Genomic DNA, 22,424 nt, shown 5'->3' with positions numbered 1-22,424 from the left:
GCTCATCGCCGCATTCCTTGTGGCTCTGCTCTGCTTAGCTTCTGCAGAAATCTCTTGCTGTAGCTCCTCTCCGCATTTCTTGCGGGTCCGCTCTGCTTAGCTTCTGTTACTGCACAATCTCTTGCTGCTCTACAGCTCTTATCCGCAGCCTTGCAGCTCTCCTCCTGTGTGAACAGGTCCCAACCTGTTCCTTCATGCTTCATATCCATACCTGCACCTCCTGTGTGAAGAGGTCCCTGCCTGTTCCTCATACACCACACCAACATGCCCTGTCTCTCACCCGTGCCTGCCCTGTGTCTCAGCCATGTCTGCCTGCCCTGTCTCAGCCGTGCCTGCCTACCCTGTGTCTCAGCCGTGCCTGCGTGCCCTGTGTCTCAGCTGTGCCTGCTCTGTGTCTCAGCCATGCCTGCTTGCTTTGTGTCTCAGCCGTGCCTGCCAGCCTACTCATCCGAGTTTCAGCCGTGCTCTTCTGCCAGTCCTGCCTGTCGCCCGCACCTGTCCTAGTGTTCCTGTTTCCCCAGTGAGATCAGCAGCCACAGCCAGACACCACCCTGGAGTAGCACCTGGCAGCTACCTGCCACACAAGTCTGACCTTACCATCAGAGGCTCCAGTAAAAACCAAGGCAGCTGTCATAGTCACACCCCTTCCAGGGTAGTCTGGTTAGTGGCATAGTGGGACCACAAACCCCCTGGCTCACGTCCACCAGTCAGGGAGTGAGCGTGACAATTTGCCTGTTTTGTGAATCGATAAAGAATTGCCAGTGTGTTTTACCCTCATCCTGTGTTGGCTGAGCAGTATTATGGCCATGGAAAAAGGAGAGCAGGCATTCAGTGGGATGATCCCTGGTCCATATGGTCTCGAGCCAGCAGACTATGGCACCTGCAGACCCTATGTCTTCACACCACCTGATTATCTTGTTTTGTTCTCTGGAAGACTTTACACCCTAACTGTTCCTCATAGCTGTTGCATAATACACTGCTGTCACGAGTAGAGTCGATTAGAGGGTTGGGTAGTTGGGTGCTGTGAGGCCGTTCGTTGACATGGAAGTCATTGTTACAGGGTTGGAACAGAGATGGGTATTTGTAAGAGTGAAAAGGATGGAGAGTGCATGCGTCCTAGGCATACATCTCTTATTATGACCCATCCTGCCTCTAGTTTTTGGGCATAGAGAGCATTGTGAGGCCCAGCGCAGGATATTTTTCCCTAGAGCAGGATTATATAGGCCTGGTGGTGAAGTTCTAGTATAAGGTGTGCTATATATTTTAGGTGAGCCTGGTTAACTGCTACATCTGGAGTAGGAATTTCAGATATGTTGTCAGAAATTTGGTTACACTCTGTGATTGAAGGTAGTGGTAGACTGAAGTGTCCATCTACGGACTCAATTTGGTAATCCGTAGCCTTCCTGCCTGCTGTCTTCACAGTACTTGCATGCTTTTAATGAGTGTGGAGTGTTTGGCCCTTTAATATTGAATAGGTCAAAGAACGTTGATCTAGCCAAGGATATGATGCTTTGATCATCCAAGATGGCGTACAGCTTTACAGCTTTGTTTCTTTGCCCCTACGGGTAGACTTTGATAAGGCACATTTTGGAGCAGAACCCACTGTCTATTGGCCCTTTGCAAACGTATGTATTTTGCAAAACAATCTCTGGTGCAGCTGTAGCAGTGTTCCCTTTCTCCCCACCATGCTCACTGTCCATTCAGGTATATGCTTTGGGCGTTGTACCCTGTGGATTATATGAATGATAGCGTCTAACGGGGAACAGTCAGGGATAGCTGCTCTAATCAAATCTTGAAGGAATCCCCTCAGTTCTTGAGGAGGCACATCTTCTGGTATCCTCACAATTTTACATTGTTTCACCTAGAAAGATCTTCCAAATCCGCAAGTTTATTTTGAACGGCTTCCAAATCATTTGAGAGTTCATTATGTGCATCTATCAGCTTGTTATGTGATTTAGCAAAGTCTCCCATTTTATGTTCTAGCTCCTTAGTTAGCGTTTGTATAGGCAATACTAAAGTGGTAAAGTCCTTATGCATAGAACTGCTGAAAGCTACCAGCATGTCTCTAAGTAAGTTGTCTGATGCTGGTTCATGTGATGTGGTGACCGGTGCCAGCAGAGCCGGCTCATTCTCCTGCTGACACTTGCATCTCCTCCCCAGCCTCTGGCTGTGTGCAGCTAGGTTAACTGAGGAGACCAAATATCCTTCCGCCTCCCCAATGGGACTACATCCTCCTCTATGTCTGCCAGGGGACTACATCTTGAACCCGGTGAGTGAGTTTGCTGCAGGGAGGGACCAAGGGATCCCATACTCACTGCGGGTGGGTGGGAAGCGCAACTCTGCTGGAGGTTCCTGGGTCACAGGCAACACGCCATCTGCGGAGACCCCGCTGTTAATGGAGGTCTCAGTGCCCTCCTTGCTCCGGTCTTCTGTGAAGCAAAACTCCAGCTTTCCTTGGTTCTTCTGATTTCTTCTACATTGGGTCATCATGCCAGGTGTTAGATGGGAGGGACGAGCCATAAAAAGTAGAATGAACGCTGCATACGTTGCTGAACTGGCTGTGGGTGAGAGGGAGCTCAGTACTCGCACAGCCATTTTAGTCAGCAGCCAGGCCTCCCCGCCATGCTCACTGCCCATTGAAGTGCTTTGTGCACTCCATGGAGCTGGACCAGGATTGCTGTGTTGGGGTCTGTGGTGCCACAGTCTGAGCATTTTACACTGACCTTGCAATCCTTGGCAGATGAGTTGTAGATGAGCAGCACTTGCAGCAGATACCATTTTGTTTCAGGAAGCTCTCGTGATCTTGCATGGATTCCCTCTGAAGGCTCTGCATTTCAGGAGAGGAGAGGCTTCTGATGCAGGGGGCTTTGTTTGCTGGGATCTTGAACCTTTGTTTCTTCCTGAGAATTACCAACCGACCTGTGAACAGAACTTGGAGAAGAAACATTAGTCTTTTGTACCGCTACACACACGTACTGCAACAGACGTCTTGCGTGGATTGGAAGTTGGTGCCAACGAGGCATACAACAGTGTAAAGTCAAAGAAAGGGTCATTCCTGATCCTTGCTTGTTGATGCACAAATTCTATGAAAGTGGAGAAGGAAAGGAATGGAACACTGTTTGTATTTGTACGTTGCACCAAGTGTGAGCCATGTCTCTTGCAGATTATAAGGCAATTTTTGAACTATAGGGTTTACACCTCTGGCTATATCAGGGAATGCAAAGCTCATATATTAAACACCTTCTTCTTCACGGTATTCACGGTGGAAAATAAAATGCTAGGTGAAATGCAGAGAGACAAAGAAAACCCTATATTAAGGGTCACCAATCTAACCCAAGAAGAGGTGCGAAACCGGCTAAATAAGATTAAAATAGATAAATCTCCGGGTCCGGATGGCATACACCCACGAGTACTAAGAGAACTAAGTAATGTAATAGACAAGCCATTATTTCTTGTATTTAGGGACTCTATAGTAACGGGGTCTGTTCCACAGGACTGGCGCATAGCAAATGTGGTACTAATATTCAAAAAGGGCTCTAAAAGTGAACCTGGAAATTATCTGCCAGTAAGTCTAACCTCTATTGTTGGTAAAATATGTGAAGGGTTTCTGAGGGATGTTATTCTGGATTATCTCAATGAGAATAACTGTAACTCCGTATCAGCATGGGTTTATGAGGAATCGCTCCTGTCACCAATCTAATCAGTTTTTTATGAAGAGGTAACCTATAGACTGGACCAAGGGGAGTCATTGGACGCGGTATATCTTGATTTTTCCAAAGCGTTTGATACCGTGCCGCACAAGAGGTTGTTACGCAAAATGAGAATGCAAGCAGAGGGTGGTTATAAATGGTATATTCTCTAACTGGGTCGCTGTGACCAGTGGGGGACCGCAGGGGTCGGTATTGGGACCTGTTCTCTTCAACATATTCATTAATGATCTGGTAGAAGGTTTACCCAGTAAAATATCGATATTTGCAGATGATACAAAACTATGTAAAGCAGTTAATACAAGAGAAGATAGTATTCTGCTACAGATGGATCTGGATAATTTGGAAACTTGGGCTGAGAGGTGGCAGATGAGGTGTAACAGTGAAAAATGTAAGGTTATACACAAGGGAAGAAGGAATCAATATCACCATTACACACTGAATGGGAAACCACTGGGTAAATCTAACATGGAGAAGGACTTGGGGATCCTAGTTAATGATAAACGTACCTGGAGCAGCCAGTGCCAGGCAGCAGCTGCCAAGGCAAACAGGATCATGGGGTGCATTAAAAGAGGTCTGGATCCACATGATGAGAGCGTTATACTGCCTCTGAACAAATCACTGGTTAAACCGCATATGGAGTACTGTGTCCAGTTTTGGGCATCGGTGCTCAGGAAGGATATAATGGAACTAGAGAGAGTACAAAGGAGGGCAACAAAATTAATAAAAGGGGTGGGGAAACTACAATATCCAGAGAGATTGGCAAAATTAGGATTATTTAGTCTGGGAAAAAAGACGACTGAGGGGCGATCTAATAACCATGTATAAGTATACTGTATAAGGGGACAATACAAATACCTAGCTGAGGATCTGTTTATACCAAGGAAGGTAAGGTTTACAAGGGGGCATTCTTTACTGTTAGGGCAGTGATAATCTGGAATTCCTTGCCTGAGGAGGTGGTGATGGCGAACTCAGTCGAAGGGTTCAAGAGAGGCCTGGATGTCTTCCAGGAACATAACAATATTGTATCTTACTGTTATCAGGTTCATTAGAAGGACGTAGATCTGGGGATTTATTCTAACAGAATATAGGCTGAACTGGATGGACAAATGTCTTTTTTGCGGCCTTGCTAACTATGGTACTATGTTACTATGATCAGTAGGTTTTGAGCACTGGGCGATCAATAGGCTCTTAGCATGGTGCGGTCAGTAGGCTGTGAGCATTGGGTGATCAGAAGGTTTTGAGTATTGGGCGATCAGTTGGCTCTTAGCATTGGGCGATCAGTTGGCTCTTAGCATTGGGCGATCAGGAGGCTCTTAGCATTGGGAGATCAGTAGGCCCTTAGCATTGGGCGATCAGTAGGTTCTGAGCATTGGGTGATTAGTAGACTGCATTGAGTGATCAGTAGGCTCTTAGCATTGGGCGATCAGTAGGCTCTTAGCATTTGGGCAATCTGTAGGTTCTGAGCATTGGACGATCAGTAGGCTCTTAGCATTGGACTATCAGTAGTCTCTTAGCATTGGGCGATTAGTAGGCTCTGCACATTGGGCGATCAGTAGGCTCTTAGCACTGGGTGATCAGTAGGCTCTTGGCATTGGTGTTAGGGCGCCTGGGTATAAATGCTGCAGGGGAAGCTGCACACAGCAGCAAAGGAGCTGTTATGACCCCAATGGCGAGGGTCTCAGAGGAACAAGTAAGTCTGCGACGTACAAAAATCCAGCTCATAGGGCAGTGGTAACTGGGTTGACCATATAACTACTCCTAACGCCAACACTAGAAGTAGCCGGGGAACATGCCTACGTTGGTCGCTAGATGTCTCGCGCCAGCCGGAGGACTAACTACCCCTAGAAGAGGAAAACAAAGACCTCTCTTGCCTCCAGAGAATAGACCCCAAAAGTCGGATACAAGCCCCCCACAAATAATAACGGTGAGGTAAGAGGAAATGACAAACACAGAGATGAACTAGGTTTAGCAAAGAGAGGCCCACTTACTAATAGCATAATGTAGTAAGATAACTTATATGGTCAACAAAAACCCTAACAAAATTCCACACTGGAGATACAAGAACCCCCGAACCATCTAACGGCCCGGGGGGAGAACTCCAGCCTCCCTAGAGCTTCCAGCAAGGTTAGGATACAGATTATGTACAAGCTGGACAAAAATGCAAACAAAAACAAATAGCAAAAAACAAGAAAGCAGACTTAGCTTAATTTAGCAGGAACCAGGATCAGTAGACAAGAGCACAACAGATTAGCTCTGATTACAACGTTGCCAGGCATTGAACTGAAGGTCCAGGGAGCTTATATAGCAACACCCCTGACCTAACGACCCAGGTGAGCATACAAGGGATGAATGACATACCCAGAGTCAAATCACTAGTAACCACTAGAGGGAGCCAAAAGGTAAATTCACAACAGTACCCCCCCCTTAGTGAGGGGTCACCGAACCCTCACCAAGACCACCAGGGCGATCAGGATGAGCGGCGTGAAAGGCACGAACTAAATCGGCCGCATGCACATCAGAGGCGACCACCCAGGAATTATCCTCCTGACCATAGCCCTTCCACTTGACCAGGTACTGAAGCCTCCGCCTGGAGAGACGAGAATCTAAGATCTTCTCCACCACGTACTCTAACTCGCCCTCAACCAACACCGGAGCAGGAGGCTCAGCAGAAGGAACCACAGGCACAACGTACCGCCGCAACAAGGACCTATGAAATACGTTGTGAATGGCAAACGACACCGGAAGATCCAGGCGAAAGGATACAGGATTAATGATTTCCAATATCTTGTAAGGACCAATGAAGCGAGGCTTAAATTTGGGAGAGGAGACCTTCATAGGAACAAATCGAGAAGACAGCCATACCAAATCCCCAACGCGAAGTCGGGAACCCACACCGCGGCGGCGGTTGGCAAAACGCTGAGCCTTCTCCTGTGACAACTTCAAGTTGTCCACCACATGACTCCAGATCCGCTGCAACCTATCCACCACGGAATCCACCCCAGGACAGTCAGAAGACTCCACATGTCCCGAGGAAAAATGAGGATGGAAACCAGAGTTGCAGAAAAATGGCGAAACCAAGGTGGCGGAACTAGCCCGATTATTAAGGGCAAATTCAGCCAACGGCAAGAAGGTCACCCAATCATCCTGATCAGTAGAGACAAAACACCTCAAATAAGCCTCCAGAGTCTGATTAGTTCGCTCCGTTTGTCCGTTAGTCTGGGGATGGAAAGCGGACGAAAACGACAAATCAATGCCCATCCTACCACAAAAGGATCGCCAGAACCTGGAAACAAACTGGGATCCTCTGTCCGACACAATATTCTCAGGAATGCCGTGCAAACGAACCACGTTCTGGAAGAACACAGGAACCAGATCAGAAGAGGAAGGCAGCTTAGGCAAAGGAACCAGATGGACCATCTTGGAGAAACGATCACATATCACCCAGATGACAGACATGCCCTGAGACACTGGAAGATCCGAAATGAAATCCATAGAGATGTGTGTCCAAGGTCTCTTCGGGACAGGCAAGGGCAAGAGCAACCCGCTGGCACGAGAGCAGCAAGGCTTAGCTCGGGCACAAGTACCACAGGACTGCACAAATGACCGCACATCCCTTGACAAGGAAGGCCACCAAAAGGACCTGGCCACCAGATCTCTGGTGCCAAAAATTCCCGGGTGCCCTGCCAACACCGAGGAATGAACCTCGGAAATGACTCTGCTGGTCCATCTCGCAGGCACAAACAATCTGTCAGGTGGACAAGAGTCAGGCCTACCAGCCTGAAATCTCTGCAACACACGTCGCAGATCTGGAGAAATAGCAGACACGATAACTCCTTCCTTAAGAATACCCACAGGTTCAGCGACTCCAGGAGCATCAGGCACAAAGCTCCTAGACAGAGCATCGGCCTTCACATTCTTAGAACCTGGTAAATACGAGACCACAAAGTCAAAACGGGAGAAAAACAATGACCAGCGGGCCTGTCTAGGATTCAGGCGTTTAGCAGACTCGAGATACATCAGATTTTTGTGATCAGTCAAGACCACCACACGATGCTTAGCACCCTCGAGCCAATGACGCCACTCCTCAAATGCCCACTTCATGGCCAACAACTCCCGATTGCCCACGTCATAATTTCGCTCTGCCGGCGAAAACTTCCTAGAGAAAAAGGCACAAGGCCTCATAGTAGAGCAACCAGGGCCTCTCTGCGACAAAACGGCCCCTGCCCCAATCTCCGAAGCATCCACCTCAACCTGAAAGGGAAGTGAGACGTCAGGCTGGCACAAAACAGGCGCCGAAGTAAACCGGCGTTTCAACTCCTGGAAAGCCTCCACGGCAGCAGGAGCCCAGTTAGCTACATCAGAGCCTTTCTTGGTCATATCCGTCAGCGGTTTAACAACGCTAGAGAAATTTGCGATAAAACGACGGTAGAAGTTGGCAAAACCCAAGAACTTCTGAAGACTCTTAACTGACGAGGGTTGAGTCCAATCATGAATAGCTCGGACCTTGACTGGATCCATCTCCACAGCAGAAGGGGAAAAAATAAAACCCAAAAAGGGAACCCTCTGTACACCAAAGAGACACTTTGAGCCTTTTACAAACAAAGAATTTTCACGCAGAATCTCAAAAACCATCCTGACCTGCTCCACATGCGAGTCCCAATCATCAGAAAAAAACAGAATATCATCCAGATAAACAATCAAAAATTTATCCAGATACTTCCGGAAAATGTCATGCATGAAGGACTGAAAAACTGAAGGGGCATTAGAGAGCCCAAATGGCATCACCAAGTACTCAAAATGACCTTCGGGCGTATTGAATGCGGTTTTCCATTCATCGCCCTGCCTAATGCGCACAAGGTTGTACGCACCACGAAGGTCTATCTTGGTGAACCACTTGGCACCTTTAATCCGGGCAAACAAATCTGACAACAGCGGCAAAGGATACTGAAATTTGACAGTGATCTTATTTAAAAGCCGATAGTCAATACAAGGCCTCAAAGATCCGTCCTTTTTGGCCACAAAAAAGAATCCCGCACCAAGAGGGGAAGAAGAAGGACGGATATGCCCCTTCTCAAGAGACTCCTTGATATATGAACGCATCGCGGTATGTTCAGGTACCGACAGATTAAACAGTCTCCCCTTAGGAAACTTACTGCCAGGAATCAAATCTATTGCACAGTCACATTCCCTATGAGGAGGCAGTACACTGGACTTAGACTCGCTGAAGACATCCTGATAATCAGACAAATACGCCGGAACTTCCGAAGGCGTAGAAGAAGCAATAGACAAGGGCAGGGAATCTCCATGAATTCCATGGCAGCCCCAACTTGACACTGACATAGCCTTCCAGTCCAAGACTGGATTATGGGTCTGTAACCATGGCAAACCCAAAACAACCAAATCATGCATTTTATGCAGAACAAGAAAACGTATTACCTCCCGATGTTCGGGAGTCATGCACATGGTAACCTGTGTCCAAAACTGCGGTTTATTTTTTGCCAATGGCGTAGAATCAATACCCCTAAGAGGAATAGGATTTTCTAATGGCTCAAGAACAAAACCGCAGCGCTTGGCAAATGACAGATCCATAAGGCTCAGGGCAGCACCTGAGTCCACAAACGCCATGACAGGATACGATGACAGTGAGCAAATCAAAGTTACAGATAGAATAAACTTAGGTTGTAAATTACCAATGGCGACCGGACTAACAACCTTAGTAAGACGTTTAGAGCATGCTGAGATAACATGTGTAGAATCACCACAGTAGTAACACAAGCCATTCTGGCGTCTATGAATTTTCCGCTCATTTCTAGTCAGGATTCTATCACATTACATTAAATCAGGTGCCTGTTCAGACAACACCATGAGGGAATTTGCGGTCTTGCGCTCCCGCAACCGCCGGTCGATTTGAATAGCCAGGGCCATAGAATCATTCAGACCTGTGGGAATGGGAAAACCCACCATCACATTCTTAATGGCTTCAGAAAGGCCATTTCTAAAATTTGCAGCCAATGCACACTCGTTCCACTGGGTCAGCACGGACCATTTCCGAAATTTTTGGCAATACACTTCAGCCTCGTCCTGGCCCTGAGACATCGCCAGCAAGGCTTTTTCTGCCTGAATCTCAAGATTGGGTTCCTCATAAAGCAAACCGAGCGCCAGAAAAAACGCATCAATGTCAGCCAATGCCGGATCTCCTGGCGCCAGCGAGAAGGCCCAATCCTGAGGGTCGCCCCGTAAAAAAGAAATAACAATTTTTACTTGCTGAGCGGAGTCTCCAGATGAACAGGGTTTCAGGGACAAAAACAATTTACAATTATTCCTGAAATTTCTAAATTTAAATCGGTCTCCGGAAAACGGTTCAGGAATCGGTATCTTAGGTTCTGGCATAGGATTTCTGATAACATACTCTTGTATGCCCTGCACACGAGCAGCAAGCTGGTCCACACTTGTAATCAAGGTCTGGACATTCATGTCTGCAGCAAACACAAGCCACTCAGAGGTAAAGGGGAAAAGAAAAAAAAATGAGAGAGAGAAAAAAAAACTCAGAACTTTCTTTCTTATAATCCCGCTTCTGCAATGCATTTAACATTTAATACTGGCCTGGCAAACTGTTATGACCCCAATGGCGAGGGTCTCAGAGGAACAAGTAAGTCTGCGACGTACAAAAATCCAGCTCATAGGGCAGTGGTAACTGGGTTGACCATATAACTACTCCTAACGCCAACACTAGAAGTAGCCGGGGAACATGCCTACGTTGGTCGCTAGATGTCTCGCGCCAGCCGGAGGACTAACTACCCCTAGAAGAGGAAAACAAAGACCTCTCTTGCCTCCAGAGAATAGACCCCAAAAGTCGGATACAAGCCCCCCACAAATAATAACGGTGAGGTAAGAGGAAATGACAAACACAGAGATGAACTAGGTTTAGCAAAGAGAGGCCCACTTACTAATAGCAGAATGTAGTAAGATAACTTATATGGTCAACAAAAACCCTAACAAAATTCCACACTGGAGATACAAGAACCCCCAAACCGTCTAACGGCCCGGGGGGAGAACTCCAGCCTCCCTAGAGCTTCCAGCAAGGTTAGGATACAGATTATGTACAAGCTGGACAAAAATGCAAACAAAAACAAATAGCAAAAAACAAGAAAGCAGACTTAGCTTAATTTAGCAGGAACCAGGATCAGTAGACAAGAGCACAACAGATTAGCTCTGATTACAACGTTGCCAGGCATTGAACTGAAGGTCCAGGGAGCTTATATAGCAACACCCCTGACCTAACGACCCAGGTGAGCATACAAGGGATGAATGACATACCCAGAGTCAAATCACTAGTAACCACTAGAGGGAGCCAAAAGGTAAATTCACAACAGGAGCTGAGCAAGATGCCGAGTAACTAACCTGATCACCAACAGGACCTTAGACATGTGACAGAGTGGGAGGAGGTCAGGGGGTGGAGCGAGACAGCGGGAAAACAGAGTAGGGACAAGCTAAAGAATAATCAAACAAGCAGAGGTCGCAGCCAGGAGATCACAAGATACCAGAAGGGAGAGAGAGAGGATAGTCAGAAGCAAAGCCAGAGTTCAGTAATCCAGGAGAACGAACAGAGTAAAGCTCGGAAAGCAAGATAAACATTATGCAAGCCGGCACACACTCCAGAGGTCAAGCATACAGACTGAAGCAGAGCATATAGCTGACAGGGAAACCAGGTTAGGAGCGAGTATAAATACCCCTCCCATCTTGAAAGAGAGGCCAACAACATTAACCCTGAGAGAACAGGACATTAACCATGTCCTAACCATGACAATTGGGCAATTAGTAGGTTCTGAGCATTGGGCAATCAGTAGGCTTTGCATATTGGGCGATCAATAGGCTCTTAGCCTTCTGCGATTTGGGTGATCAGTAGGCTCTGAATATTGGGAAATCAGTAGGCTCTTAGCTTTGGGCGATCAGGAGGCTCTTGGCATTGGGCGATCAGTATGCTGTGAGCATTGGGCGATCAGTAGGTTCTAAACATTGGACTGTCATTTGGTTCCTAGCATTGAGTGATCAGAAGGCTCTTACCATTGAGCAATCAGTAGGCTCTTAGCATTGCACGATCAGTAGGTTCTGATCATTGGGCACTCAGTAGGCACTCACTTAGCATTGGGCAATCAGAAGGCTCTGAGCATTGGGCGATCAGTAGGCTCTGCACATTGGGTGATCAGTAGGCTCCGATCATTGGGTGATGAGTACGTTCTGAGCATTGGGCGATCAGTAGGCTCCGAGCATTGGGCGAGCAGTAGGCGATGCACATTGGGCGATTAGTAGGCTCTTGGTGTTAGACGATGAGTAGGTTCTGAGCATTTAGCGATCACTAGCCTATTAGCATTGTGCAATGAGTAGGCTCTTAGTATTGGGTGATCAGTAGGCTCTTAGCATTAGGCGATCAGTAGGCTCTTAGCATTGGGCGATCAGTAGGTTCTGAACACTGGGCTATCGTTTGGCTCTTAGCATTGGGTGATCAGAAGGCTCTTACCATTGGGTGATCAGTAGGCTCTTAGCATTGGGTGATCAGTAAGTTCTGATCATTGGGCGATCAGTAGGCTCTTAGCATTGGGCAAACAGAAGGTTATGAGCATTGGGCGATCAGTAGACTCTGCACATTGTGTGATCAGTAGGCTCCAAGCATTGGGTGATGAGTAGGTTCTGAGCATTTATCGATCACTAGTCTCTTAGCATTGGGCAATCAGTAAGCGCTTAGCATTGGGAGATCAGTAGGTTCTGAGCATTGGGCGATCAGTAGGCTTTTAGAATTGGGCAATCAGAAGGTTCTGAGCATTGGTCGATCAGTAGACTCTGCACATTGAGCGATCAGTAGTCTCTTAGCATTGGGCAATCATTAGGCTCTTAGCATTGGCTGATCAGTAGGCTCCGAGTATTGGGTGATGGGTAGGTTCTGAGCATTGGGCGATCAGTAAGCTCAGCATTGGGCGATCAGTAGGCTGTGCACATTGGGCGATTAGTAGGCTCTTGGCGTTGGACGATGAGTAGGTTCTGAGCATTTAGTGATCACTAGTCTCTTAGCATAGGGTCATCAGTAGGCTCTTAGCATTGCGAGATCAGTAGGCTCTTAGCATTAGGCGATCAGTAGGCTCTTAGCATTGGACGATAAGTAGGTTCTGAACATTGGGCTATCATTTGGCTCTTAGCATTGCGTGATCAGAAGGCTCTTACCATTGGGAGATCAGTAGGCTGTGCACATTGGGTGTTTAGTAGGCTTAGGCGATCAGTAGGCTCTTAGCATTGGACGATCAGTAGGTTCTGAACATTGGGCTATCATTTGGCTCTTAACATTGTGCAATCAGTAGGCTCTTAGCATTAGGCGATCAGTAGGCTCTTAGCATTAGGCGATCAGTAGGTTCTGAACATTGGGCTATAGTTTGGCTCTTAGCATTGGGTGATCAGAAGGCTCTTACCATTGGGCGATCACTAAGTTCTGATCATTGGGCGATCAGTAGGCTCTGCACATTGTGTGATCAGTAGGCTCCAAGCAATGGGCGATCAGTGGGCTGTGCACATTGAGGGATTAGTAGGCTCTTGGCGTTGGACGATGAGTAGGTTCTGAGCATTTAGCGATCACTAGTCTTTTAGCATTAGGCAATCAGTAGGCTCTTAGCATTGGGAGATCTGTTATGATCTGGTGACCTTGGAGCCGCATGAAACTTTCTCTGGAGTCGGTGGAACCTGTACTGACCGCAAATCCTGAACTAACACCGCAACTAGAAGTAGCCGTGGGGTGTGCCTAACAAACCCTAGACACCTCGACACAGCCGGAGGACTAAATACCCCTATAGATGGAAATAGGAATGCTACCTTGCCTCAGAGCAGGCCCTGTTGTGAAATTGGATTTTGGGCTCCCCCGGTGGCCACTGGTGGAATTGAACTTGTGTGCATCATCCTCTCTGTTCACCTGTTCCCATCAGGATGTGGGAGTCGCTATTTAACCTTGCTCCTCTGTCACTTCCATGCCGGTCATCATTGTAATCAGTAGCCTTTCTGTGCATGTTCCTGCTACCAGACAACTTCCAGCTAAGTCGGACTTTTGTCCTTGTTTGTTTTTTGCATTTTGTTCCAGTTCACAGCTGCAGTTTCGTTTCTGTGTCTGGAAAGCTCTTGTGATCTGAAATTGCCACTCTGATGTTATGAGTTAATACTAGAGTCTTAAAGTAATTTCAGGATGGTGTATTGATAGGGTTTTCAGCTGACCATGAAAGTACCCTTTCTGTCTTCCTGCTATCTAGTAAGCGGACCTCGATTTTGCTAAACCTATTTTCATACTACGTTTGTCATTTTCATCTTAAATCACCGCCAATATATGTGGGGGCCTCTGTCTGCCTTTCGGGGAAATTTCTCTAGAGGTGAGCCAGGACTATATTTTCCTCTGCCAGGATTAGTTAGTCCTCCGGCCGGCGCTGGGCGTCTAGGGATAAAACGCAGGCTACGCTACCCGGCTACTGTTAGTTGTGCGGCAGGTTTAGTTCATGGTCAGTTTAAGTTTCCATCCTTCCAAGAGCTAGTTCCTATGTATGCTGGGCTATGTTCTCTTGCCATTGAGAACCATAACAAGGCCCCCAAAGGATAGGCAGCCCCCCACGAATAATGACTGTGAGTGGGAGAAGAATAGACACACGCAGGTAGAAAACAGGATTTAGCAAAAGAGGCCACTCTAGCTAAATAGGAAAGGATAGGACAGATTACTAGGCAGTCAGTATTAAAATCCTTCCAAAAATATTCACAGCAGATAATACAAAAAGTTCCACAATCTAACTAAAGACATGGAATGTATATCTGCCACTCCAGAGAATCCAACAAGACTGAGAAAATACTGACACAATCTAAGCTGGACAAGAAAACACAAAGAATAGCACTGAATTGTGAAGCACATAGCATGTGTGCCACAGGAAAAAAAAAACAGACACTTATCTTTGCTGATTTGGCAGAAAGGCAGGAGGAACCAAGCAGAGGTCCAACACCTCCCAACAACAATTGACAACTGGCAAGGACTAATGAATCCTGCACGCCTAAATACCCCAGTCAGAACTGCAATCAGCAGATACACCTGACTAGGACTGCAACTCAGGGGCAACTGCATTACCACCTACAACCACCGGAGGGAGCCCAAAAGCAGAATTCACAACAGAGATCAGTAGGCTCTTAACATTGGGCAATCAGAAGGTTCTGAGCATTGGTCGATCAGTAGACTCTGCACATTGAGCGATCATAAGTCTCTTAGCATTGGGTAATCATTAGGCTCTTAGCATTGGCTGATCAGTAGGCTCCGAGCATTGGGTGATGGGTAGGTTCTGAGCATTGGGCGATCAGTAAGCTCTGAGCATTGGGCGATCAGTAGGCTGTGCACATTGGGCGATAAGTAGGCTCTTCGCGTTGGACGATGAGTAGGTTCTGAGCATTTAGTGATCACTAGTTTCTTAGCATAGGGCCATCAGTAGGCACTTAGCATTGGGAGATCAGTAGGCTCTTAGCATTAGGCGATCAGTAGGCTCTTAGCATTGGAGGATCAGTAGGTTCTGAACATTAGGCTATCGTTTGGCTCTTAGCATTGGGTGATCAGAAGGTTCTTACCATTGGGAGATCAGTAGGCTCTTAGCATTGGGCGATAAGTAGGTTCTGATCATTGGGCAATCAGTAGGCTCTTAGCATTGGGCAATCAGAAGGCTCTGAGCATTGGGCGATCAGTAGGCTCTGCACATTGAGTGATCAGTAGGCTGTGCACATTGGGCGATTAGTAGGCTCTTGGGGTTGGACGATGAGTAGATTCTGAGCATTTAGCGATCACTAGTCTCTTAGCATTGTGCAATCAGTAGGCTCTTAGCATTGGGCGACCAGTAGGCTTTTAGCATTAGGCAATTAGTAGGTTCTGAACATTGGGCTATAGTTTGGCTCTTAGCATTGGGTGATCAGAAGGCTCCTACTATTGGGCGATCAGTAGGCTCTTAGCATTGGGCGATCAGTAAGTTCTGATCATTGGGCGATCAGTAGGCTCTTAGCATTGGGCAAACAGAAGGCTCTGAGCATTGGGCGATCAGTAGGCTCTGCACATTGTGTGATCAGTAAGCTCCAAGCATTGGGTGATGAGTAGGTTCTGAGCATTGGGCGATCAGTAGGCTCCGAGCATTTGGCGATCAGTAGGCTGTACACATTGGGTGATCAGTAGGCTGTGCACATTGGGTGTTTAGTAGGCTCTTGGTGTTGGACGATGAGTAGGTTCTGAGCATTTAGCGATCACTAGTCTCTTAGCATTGTGCAATCAGTAGGCTCTTAGCATTAGGCGATCAGTAGGCTCTTAGCATTAGGCGATCAGTAGGTTCTGAACATTGGGCTATAGTTTGTCTCTTAGCATTGGGTGATCAGAAGGCTCTTACCATTGGGCGATCAGTAGGCTCTTAGCATTGGGCTATCAGTAAGTTCTGATCATTGGGTGATCAGCAGGCTCTTAGCATTGGGCAATCAGAAGGCTGCAAGCATTGGGTGATGAGTAGGTTCTGAGCATTGGGCGATCAGGAGGCTCCGAGCATTGGGCGATCAGTAGGCTGTGCACATTGGGCGATTAGTAGGCTCTTGGCTTTGGATGATGTGTAGGTTCTGAGCATTTAGCAATCACTAGTCTCTTAGCATTGGGCAATCAATAGGTTCTTAGCGTTGGGAGATCATTAGGCTCTTAGCATTAGGCGATCAGTAGGCTCTTAGCATTGGGCGATCAGTAGGTTCTGAGCATTGCGCGATTAGTAGGCTCTTAGCATTGGGCAATCAGAAGGTTCTGAGCATTGGTCGATCAGTAGACTCTGCACATTGAGTGATCAGTAATCTCTTAGCATTGGGCAATCATTAGGCTCTTAGCATTTGGCGGTCAGTAGGTTCTGAGCATTGGGCGATCAGTAGGCTCTGCAAATTGAGCGATCAGTAGGTTCTGAGCATTGGGCGATCAGTAGGCTCTGAACATTGGATGATCAGTAGGCTCTTAGCATTGGACAACCATTGGGCTCCGAACTCTAGATGGGCTGAGGATGTATCACAGAGGAGCAACATATTTATGTATCTGCACTATGAAGGGCTCTATATATGTTACTTTACTATATCTCTTCGTCCCCCACCATTCACAATGATGACATTGAGTGATTCTGTAATTAATGGTTCATTATAATGATTAACCTCAGTATATCACATATCATATATGTCAGTAATGTTGCAACTCAGTAAATTGGCCATCCTCTGTGTTGTGTCCTGGCTGACAGGCGATGGTGCGAGCGCACAGTGCAGGTGATGGAGGAGGAGGTGGTCACCCCCAGGAGGGAGCAGGAGGTGCCATGTCACAGCCTCTATCAGTACAACATGGAAGGCTGGAGACTAGACCAGGAGAAGATGAGGCTCCAGTATGGAGGAGACGTAGCGCATGGAGACACCAGCATGTGCTTTATATACAGGTCAGTATCATGTGACCCCCCCATGTGCCTTGCCCCTCACTCATTGTGTAGTGCCTGTTATACAGTGTCTGATATTATGTGCTCTCTGCACCTTCCTCTGGTGGTTGGGTGCAGCGCTGCTGGTCAGCATATTGCCCTACACCCCTATATATTAAATGTGTATATAATATCACTCTGCTCCTATCCTAGGCCACAGTCCACCAGACCAGCTGTTGGGAACCGGAAAATACAGGAGTGCTGCGAGGGCTGGACTGGTGAGGACTGCACACAAGGTATGTTAATAGGGATCATGTTTGCTGCTGAGTGCTGGATGTGCGATGCTCTATGCTGGGCACTTGGTGTCGGACACTCAAGGGTTGACTATGAAATTGGATGATTGGTGTTGGCCACTTTGGTTTACACACTCAGGGATGGCACTTGGTGCTGGATGCTCATTGCTTGGTACTCCGTGCTGGGGACTCAAGACTAGACGTTTGTAGCTGATATATGGAGCTGGATATTTGGTCAACAAGCTTGATTGGTCAACAAGCTTGATGGTTCAGTATTGTATGCTCAAGGCTAGACGATTGGTGTTGGACACTGAGTGCTGATGCTTTTTGCTTGGTACTTGGGCATTGATGCTTGTTACTGGGTGCTTGGTGTCATATACTTGCAATTGGACTCTAGAACGAGACTGGACACTCAGACCCGGGCACTTAGTGCTCAAAGCTCTGTGCTTGTTGATGGAAGTTTCATGCTCAGTGTTGGGCACTGTGCTAGATGCACTTTGGTTGTTGCTGGGTGTTCAGTGGTGTTATCTCTGTGCTTGGTGGTGTTAGCTCTGTGCTTGGTGGTGGATTTTATGTGATCAATGCTGGACCTTCTGAGCTCAGTAGTGGATTTGATCTGGTGACCTTTTGCTTTGTAGTCTGTTTTCCTCTCTGTTGAGCCACAGCCGAATTTGTCCATGTCCAAATGCTGATGGTTCTTTTGTCTTTGTGTAAAGTGCCCAGGGCAGTAGTCATGGGCGAGGGACTGCTGCATTCCCACACCCTGGTACCCTACAGGAAAATAGTGTCCCGTTTCTCCTGTGCTATGTGTGTGCTGCGTAACACTTGCTTTTTGGTCACAGGATTCTGCTGCCTCCGGTTCTTTAATGTCAGGAACTGCTGCACATGCATCAGGGGACACCCAATTTGTTTTATAAAAGAGAATTTTACTTCACTGTCCATTTTCATAGTATTAAAACACGCAGTATTGGGATTGGGGACAAACTTTTCTGTTCACAAAATCTATAGCACAGCACGTTTTTATATCGGCTGTTCACTCACCCTGAGCTCTCCCTTCCCTCACTGGCATCTCTAGCCTCTGGGATACTCTGTCCTGCTCCACAGCTTCTATGAGTCCTGTCTCAACTCCCTATGCGATTTCCCCGTCTGGCTTCCTGTCATAGGAAGATAATGAGGCACGCTTCTCAGCTCCTTCGATGGGCTGTAGGCCCCAAACATTCCAGAAATGTCCACTGAAGTTTGTGGCTGACATTTTCATGCTGCTAAACAGCCCGTGCTCTTCATGCTCTCTCTGGCCTTGAACTGTTGCTATCTTGTCTCTCAATCTAAACTCTCATTGTCGCCTGTCTGACTAAACAACAAGGAAATCATTCCCTTTTTGTACCATTAGCTCTGAACTGAGGCAAATTCTAGATCTGCGCATGTGTAACAAGGAGGCATCGGGTGGTAGTCGTGGACGAGTTCACTAAGCAACAGTCAGTGAGCACCCCGGCACCTTATACATGAAAAGATAAAGTCCCTTGTACTACATGAACATCATGCACCACAGCACACTCACAGGCTCTGTCTGTTTCCCCTCAGCTGCTGCCATGCCAGCTCTGCATTCATGAGCTCTGCAAATCACTTCAGAGACGAGGTCTTTTTCCAACAGCTCAACTTTACTAGACAGCAGCGTATTCATCTCACAGACAGCACAGTTCACACACAGAGACCTCTTCTTATCTGCATTCTTCACATCAGCAGCACAGATCACACAGGGCAACGTTTCCTGTACTTTCCCTTCCTCTGCCATTCGGGCAGAGTCTAGTATCTCTGTCATTTCTCTGTCTTTAGTCTCAGCGTTCACAGCCATACCTCTAGCCAGACTCTGTCCTGTCTGCGCTTTGCTCTTCTCTGCCATCCGGGCAGCATCTTCGGACAGTTTATGTCCCATCTGTACCTTCAGCATCACCAGCTCTCTTTCAGGCCCTTGTCCGGTTCCAATAAAGTAAAGGTGCCGGGAACACCATCTCAGCTGCTCCCGCCCCGGTCATAGACCTCGGATCCTTCTTGGGGATGGTCCTGCTGAGCTGGTGCCTGACTGCACTATTCTTCAGCGAGGGGGCCCCTTACTGCCATCAGCAGACTTATCCCCCACAGCCTGTAACTGACTCACTGTATGCATTCTGGCCATTGGGCAGACTGCCCGGGTGTCTGACAGAACCAGGAAGTGTCTGTCCTATATCTCCCTGCTCTGTGCTGCTCTGCTCTGTGCCCCTCACATTTACTTAAATCCTTGCTGCCTGTGCCTAAAGTAATACTCTTATCTATCTCTAATGTGCCCCCTCTATTCTAATCCCTCTATGGTCCTATACTGTCCCTAAGCTTACAAACAGTATATAACAAATGCATCACATTACAATACATGACACACGTTAATGAACATTAGGGAACCACACATTACATTAACATTAGTGAACATGAATAACTGTCAGGATGCCACACGTCAAATATACAAGAAAAACAGCCGCACTCAAGTCTTTGCGTTTGTGTAGAGAATTTTAGTTGCTTTTGTTCATGTGCACAGGCACCACCAAGTAATTTTTAGAGAAAAAGGGTGATTGCGGACAACAAGGTAACGTGTCAACTAGGCACGGTCTTTCTCAAAACCTCACTTATGTAAGAGGAGTAAATGGGAAAGATAAGAGTATAGAAGGAGAGTCCCAGAGAACAGCTCCAGGTAGAGTTCAGGGATAAGGTGTCCGTCTCATTGGTGATGCAATCACCCTTTTTCTTTAAAAATTATTTGGTGGTGCCTGTGCACATGAATAAAAGCAACTAAAATTCTCTGCACAAACGCAAAGACTTGAGTGCGGCTGTTTTTCTTGTATATTTGACCTTGGAGGTCCAGCCAGCACCTCCTTTCCTGAACTCTACAGTGTGTACATCATATCTTCCTCAGGATGCCACACGTGACACATGTGCTCAGTGTTCAGGAGAGAGGAAGCACACGAGGGTCTCTGCCACCTCCTTACACTTGTGCCACCTGCAGCGTCATTTTATTGAGGTCCTGCACATAGGACACAGGCGGCAAAGAGTTTTAATAAAGAGGCAAGTGACTGAATAAGTGACCAGCCCAAGAAGCAGAGGAGGCTGGTGCAGGGCGGAGAACGAGCAGATGACTCTGTCCCCACATCCCAAAGCACACAAGACGCCATTTTATGAAAACTTGATAAGGTGAGTATTAAACAACCACTGAGCGGATCCTTCACATCAGGCATCAGATTAATCAGCATCACCGCCATTATGGCTGCACCATATAGTGTATAGGGCACAATCCTGCGGACAGGTTCTCTTTATCTACAGACACTATCTTCTAACAGTCTGCACTGAACTTCTTATCACCCTCTAATCTACTCTGCTCCGGCTCCTAAACCCAAACCTGTATTTTAACCTGTCCTTACCCTGCACTTTCCCCAATACCCTCAATGCTTATCACACTCTATACATTTCATATGACACAATAAAACGCATGACAGTAGTCCCCACGCAAGTGTTATTTTCAGGGGCAGGAACACAACAATCCCTGTCACACCCTTTCACTTGCTTTCATTTTCTTTTATTCACTTCAGATGTTTTCCATTTTCTCTTTTGATCTGTCCTATCACATTTTGGGATGGGCCTTATAGAATCCTAGAACGTTAGAGTTGGCAGGGATCTCCAGGGTCCTCGTGTCCAACCCCCTGCTCAGTGCAGGATTCACTAAACCATCTCAGGTGTCTGTCCAGCCTCTGTGTGAAGACTTCCATTGAAGGAGAACTCACCACATCTCATGGCCGCCTGTTCCACTCATTGATCACCCTCACTGTCAAAAAGGTTTTCCTAATATCTCATCTGTATCTTCTCGCTTTCAGTTTCATTCCATTGATTCTCGTGTTTCCATGTGTAGATGAGAATAATGATGATCCCTCTACACTGCGACAGCCCTTCAGATATTTGTAGATGGCTAATAAGTCTCCTCTCACTGACTTTCTGTGCTGGCTTTACTTCCATGTAGATGGTGTTAGGAGTTCCATCTGCTCAGTTAGGGATTATCATGCTTGGGAGGTTTTTCACTTAGTCTGATTATTTTTTGGTTCCCTGTATTTTTCCCTATCCCTGTTTAGTTTCTTACCCTGTGCTCTCTTGTCTCCCTGCACGCTCTCCTTTCCATTTGTAGGATTTGTGTTGCAGCCTACCCTCAGTTGGTGCATGTACGGCATCTATCTTGGTTAGTCCTTTCCTTCTACTGTTACCCATGTGAGTGTGTGAACTGTTGTGAATTCTGCTCTTGGGCTCCCTCCTGTGGTTTTGAGTGGTATAGCTGCTTCTTGGATTTAGCATCAGCAGCTGCTCCCACTGATCATCTTTCTGGCTCGGCTATTTTAGTCTGGCCTTATCCCTCAATCAATGCCAGTTGCCAATTGTTCCTGCTTGGAGTCACTGCTCTTTTGGATTTCCCTGACACTCTGACCAGTTTTGCAAAGATAAGTCCTTGTTTGTCCTTTTGCTGTCCACTTGTTGTGGACTTTATTGTTCAGCACATTCTATGTTTTGCTCATTTGTCCAGCTTATCAGTATGGATCTATTCAGCTAAGCTGGAAGCTCTGGGCTGCAGATTTTGCCCTCCACACCTTTAGTCAGGTGTGGAGATTTTTTGCATATCTCTGCGGTGGACTTTTTCTAGTTTTTATTACTGACCGCACAGTGTTCTTTCCTGTACTATCTATCTAGCTAGAAGTGGCCTCCTTTGCTAAATCTTGTTTCATACTACGTATGTCATTTCCTTCTCCTCTCACAGTCAATATTTGTGGGGGCTATCCTATCCTTTGGGGATTTTCTCTGAGGCAAGATAGCTTTCCTATTTCTACCTTTAGGGGTAGCTAGTTCTCCGGCTGTGACGATGTGTCCAGGGAGTGACAGGAACATCCCACGGCTACTGC

At 47.0% G+C, this 22,424-nt stretch overlaps 1 protein-coding gene across 1 annotated transcript in view; it reads left to right on the top strand.

The window, feature by feature from the left end:
* Positions 1-22,424, top strand: part of LOC143782169 (SCO-spondin-like) — a 557,899-nt gene that overhangs the window by 66,493 nt on the left and 468,982 nt on the right. Inside the window, exons 3-4 of the mRNA XM_077269323.1 lie at positions 17,006-17,194; positions 17,384-17,466. Coding sequence (XP_077125438.1) covers positions 17,006-17,194; positions 17,384-17,466 — 272 coding nt within the window. The remainder of the gene's footprint in view (positions 1-17,005; positions 17,195-17,383; positions 17,467-22,424) is intronic.

Source organism: Ranitomeya variabilis, chromosome 6 (genome assembly GCF_051348905.1).
Source record: "Ranitomeya variabilis isolate aRanVar5 chromosome 6, aRanVar5.hap1, whole genome shotgun sequence".
Taxonomy (NCBI): Eukaryota; Metazoa; Chordata; class Amphibia; order Anura; family Dendrobatidae; genus Ranitomeya; species Ranitomeya variabilis.
This window is presented reverse-complemented; position numbering and strand designations above follow the sequence as displayed.